At 43.4% G+C, this 4,733-nt stretch overlaps 1 protein-coding gene across 1 annotated transcript; it reads left to right on the top strand.

Moving 5' to 3' along the window:
* Window positions 1-466: 466 nt before the first annotated feature.
* On the top strand, window positions 467-826 carry LOC137952596 (secreted RxLR effector protein 161-like). The gene is made up of 2 exons (XM_068799673.1): window positions 467-533; window positions 642-826. The coding sequence occupies exons 1-2, from the start codon at window positions 467-469 to the stop codon at window positions 824-826; spliced, it is 252 nt and encodes an 83-aa protein (XP_068655774.1).
* Window positions 827-4,733: the final 3,907 nt, after the last annotated feature.

Raw genomic sequence — 4,733 nt, 5'->3', positions numbered from 1 at the left:
AGGATAACACAATCTAATAAAGTTCTAATATAAGTTGAACTATAACTCTTCTTCAATAACGTGGAAACTAGGGAAGTGGTCAGCTTGTGCCCTTATCCTTGTGGGTCCTAAGTGATCTTCTAGCTCATATTGGTAAGATTCCAGCTCGTGGTATCTTTGTGGCTCTCACTTGATCTTTAAGTCTTCTAACTCATTTCAACTTGTGCTTCTTATCTTCTTAACTGATGCTAGCTTGGATGAGGACTCTTCTTGCCATCCCACGTCCTCATGGTGGGTCCCACCAGCTCATGCATCATGGTGGGTCCCACATTATAACAAGATTCAACATGAATGATGCAAAACCAATAAGTACTTCTTTGGCTAGTCACTTTAGCTATCTAAGGAGCAATCACCTTCTACAGAGCAAGAGCGAGCCAACATGGCCAATGTGCCTTATGCTTTTTCTATTGGCAGTCTCATGTATGCCATGGTGTGCACTAGACCAGACATAGCTCATGCAGTGGGAGTTGTGAGCAGGTATATGAATCATCCAGGTAAGCAACATTAGGAAGCAGTGAAATGGATTCTCAGGTATTTGAGAGGCATTGCAGATTCAACCTTATGTTTCAAAAAGTCAGACTTGGGATTACATGGTTGTGTAGATGCTGACATGGCTGAAGACATTGATGGCAGGAAGAGTACCACTGGATATGTATACACGTTGGCTAGTACAATAGTTAGTTGGATCTCTAAGTTTCAGAAGATAATTGCTCTTTCCACTACTGAGGTAGAATATGTTGTTGTGACCGAAGCTAGCAAAGAGATGGAATGGTTGCGGACTTTCTGAGAAGAATTAGGTCTCAAGCATGGGAAAAATGTGTTGTATTGTGACAGTCAGAGTGTTATTCATTTAGCAAAGAATCTTGTTTATCATGCCAGAACAAAGCACATACAGGTGCATTATCACTTCATAAGATCGGCTCTGGAGGATGGAGTCTTAGCACTTGAGAAGATTCAAGGAAGTAATAATCTGTCTGATATGTTGACAAAGACTGTTATGATTGAGAAACTAAAGTTGTGCAACTTCAGTTGGACCTCTCTCTTAGGATTGAGAAGTTGTTGCTGCTACAGAGAAGATATTGATGATGGATTAGTTTCCAAGTGGGACATTGTTAAGTTGTAGAGCCTAATCAACGCCCTACGCTGAGGTGGAAGATAGGACATAGTCGCACCTTAAGACGAACTGTTATGCACGCAATAAAATTATTATTTTAGTTGTTTTCTTTAATTTACTTTATTTTATTTCAGTTTTAGGTCATAGGGGTATTTTTGGAATATTTTATTTATAGGGGTATTTTTTTAATATTTTTTTATAAACCCTAACCAGGTGAACCCTATTTAAGGGGTAAGAGTAATGAGAAAAGAAAAGCATTGAAGTATTAAGAATTAGGTTAAATCTAGTGTAAAGAGGTGAGATCCGAGGTTAGGGTTTTCCTAAAAAACCCACGTATTCTCTCATCCTCCATTGATCTTCGTCTTCCCCATGTCTTTCTATTATTCCTACGGTAATGCTTGAAAGACCCGTAACCCATGGCAGATCTCAGATCCTCCCAAAGAATCCTTGTGTCAGATCCGGGACCGTAACAACTGGTATCAGAGTGGGAACACAATGGGTTATTCTATATCCCAAGAAAGATGGATTGCTATGGGTAAGGAATTGGAAGAAATACGAGCACGGTTAGATGCTTCCATTGAACGTTATGCAAGGGAGGAACTCGTTGTTGCACAAAACAGGTCACACGACCTCAAATCTCCGACCACATATGCGCACAAGAGGTAGCAGAAGCTATCTCGGACGGGGCAACAGGCCAAGGGCCGGACAAATCAAAATTTTCGTCCCGTTTACTGGCCGAAGCTCCTGCGGAAGGTTTGGGGGCGACCCCAAACCCCTTATCAAGGGAAACCAGAATTCCACAGGCGACGGCAATAAAATCGGCCAACGGAGAAGCCCCTAAGGGGTGCTGTTCACCGTCGGAGAAAGTTATGCAGGCACCCAACCACAACACCTTTTTGCCGGGGTCTGTCGATCTGGCAACCGGCATGGCGCGGAGCACACGGGGGGAGAAAGGGCAACCAGAAAAAGGGGCACCAGAACGCCTCTCGAACTAGGCAACGGAAAATCTTCCAACAGGGACACCTCGACGTCCTCCTGTGGGCCACCGGAGGAAGAGGAGGCGCCGTAGGCGAAATTTCCGCAAGGCGTCTCTGTTCCGGGGAGGGGGGGGGGGGGGGGGCTGAGAAACAGAGGTTTTCTGTCACGGCAATGCTTCCAGCGGTGAAGCCCCAACTAGCTTCTTTTCGCCACCGACGAAGCAGGAGATTTCGTCGGCGCTGTAGGCGACTTTTTCGCAAGGGATCTCGGTTCCAGGGGGCTGAGCAACAACAATTCACACGTTTTTGAGAGCCCTCTGTCTCGGAAACTATCCAGGCGGCGAAGCCCCGATGGGCTGCGATTCGCCACCAAAAAATCAGGCGACTCCGTCGGTGCCATGAGAGAGGAAGGAGATGGCCGCTATCGTTGGGATTGGCAGGAGGATTCGGCAGGATTCCGATTTCCGACGAACTGTCGGCGAAATTTCAGCCGAAGGAAGAAGATGAGGCCGATTCAAATTTTCCAAAGTTAGAAAATTTCATCTGTGCACGAAGCTGAGTCGCGCGCCGGACCGGGGTTCCTGAACTGAGTCAACTCAGGTTAACTCGGACCAGGCCAAAAAAACTACAATTTTGGACGTGGAAAGGGGGGGTCCTAGCTATCGCGGATGCTATTTTGACACCGGTAGAGACGTTGGCATACAGACACTACTTCCGAGCTTGAGGACGAGCTTGTCTTCCAAGGGGGGTGTAATGTTATGCACGCAATAATATTATTATTTTAGGTGTTTTCTTTAATTTACTTTATTTTATTTCAATTTTAGGTCATAGGGGTATTTTTGGAATATTGTATTTATAGGGGCTGAGCAACAACAATTCACACGTTTTTGAGAGCCCTCTGTCTTGGAAACTATCCAGGCGGCGAAGCCCCGATGGGCTGCGATTCGCCACCAAAAAATCAGGCGACTCCGTCGGTGCCATGAGAGAGGAAGGAGATGGCCGCTATCGTTGGGATCGGCAGGAGGATTCGGCAGGATTCCGATTTCCGACGAACTGTCGGCGAAATTTCAGCCGAAGGAAGAAGATGAGGCCGATTCAAATTTTCCAAAGTTAGAAAATTTCATCTGTGCACGAAGCTGAGTCGCGCGCCGGACCGGGGTTCCTGAACTGAGTCAACTCAGGTTAACTCGGACCAGGCCAAAAAAACTACAATTTTGGACGTGAAAAGGGGGGGTCCTAGCTATCGCGGATGCTATTTTGACACCGGTAGAGACGTTGGCATACAGACACTACTTCCGAGCTTGAGGACGAGCTTGTCTTCCAAGGGGGGTGTAATGTTATGCACGCAATAATATTATTATTTTAGGTGTTTTCTTTAATTTACTTTATTTTATTTCAATTTTAGGTCATAGGGGTATTTTTGGAATATTGTATTTATAGGGGTATTTTTTTTAATATTTTATTGTAAACCTTAACCGGGTGAACCCTATTTAAGGGGTAAGAGTAATGAGAAAAGAAAAACATTGAAGTATTAAGAATTAGGTTAAATCTAGTATAAAGAGGTAAAATCCGAGGTTAGGGTTTTCCTCAAAAATCCCCGTACTCTCATCCTCCATTGATCTTCATCTTCCCCATGTCTTCCTATTATCCCTACGGTAATGCCTGGAAGACCCGTAACCCGTGGCAGATCTCAGATCCTCCCAAAGAGTCCTCGTGTCGGATCCGGGACCGTAACACGAACATGTATAAAACTTGTTATTTTTCTGTGCTTGCTTTTCCTTTCTTCAGTGATAATTATTATTACTCTCGTTAGTTTGAAATTAGGGCATCTAATTCCTAACATTAGACATTACCGTTTTCTACATCATCATGATCTACATGTTTTATTATGTCTCTAGACTTAATTTCTTGTAATTTAGTTATGTAGAGTGGGAGATATAAGGGTTTAAGGGTATAAGGGACATTTTTGTAAATTATCTAATCCCACATAATAAATAGAAGAGGGGGTCGAGCTCTACCCCCATCAAGACTTAAATTGAGTTCTCTTTTCTGCCATCTTTCTTTTTCTCTCAATTTCTCTCTTCTTCTTCTTTAATTTCACCTTTTTACAGAGGCCATCCAGGCATGGATGGCACTAGTAACTCGGTGAATGAGCTGACGGTTCCCAAGTAAATCGTCGGTGATAATTGTAAAGTAAAATAGACAACGGTAATGTTTGCGGGAAAAGTGACGTAGGCATATCGCTGTTAACTCATCACCTAACAGGTCAACAACCCTTCTCTGATTCATTCCACGTTGAATTTAGGGTTTCCTCAAAACTTTCTTTACTCTTCTCAATTTCTACTTTTCTCTCTTGAATTTTCAACAATTTTTAATATTCATTTACGTATACTAGGATTGTGAGCGCAGGGCAATTCTCACTTACGGTAGGTGCTTTCGACGGGAGATCGACATAGTGAAGTAAGGGTTTATGTGAAGCTTCTTTGTTAAGTTTTTAGTTTAGCTTCTATGTATATTGTTTGGAGCCCTGTACTTCAATATCTGCCGATTTATAGCATTATTATTGGCATTTTCTCCTCAGTCCATTTTCCTAATTGTTGCTG

The sequence above is a fragment of the Aristolochia californica genome, unplaced genomic scaffold (assembly GCF_029961685.1).
Source record: "Aristolochia californica isolate CCGP_79_NKW_82.1479 unplaced genomic scaffold, dmAriCali1.0.hap1 SCAF_16, whole genome shotgun sequence".
Taxonomy (NCBI): Eukaryota; Viridiplantae; Streptophyta; class Magnoliopsida; order Piperales; family Aristolochiaceae; genus Aristolochia; species Aristolochia californica.
The sequence above is the reverse complement of the archived record's forward strand: the minus strand, read 5'-3'. Positions and strand labels throughout refer to the sequence as shown.

Excerpts from the sequence above, each read along its gene's own strand:
- LOC137952596 (XM_068799673.1), top strand. The coding sequence starts at position 467 with ATGGTGTGCACTAGACCAGACATAGCTCATGCAGTGGGAGTTGTGAGC. Across the intron at positions 534-641 it reads CAGGTATATGAATCATCCAG|ATGCTGACATGGCTGAAGAC; the intron begins GTAAGCAACATT and ends ATGGTTGTGTAG.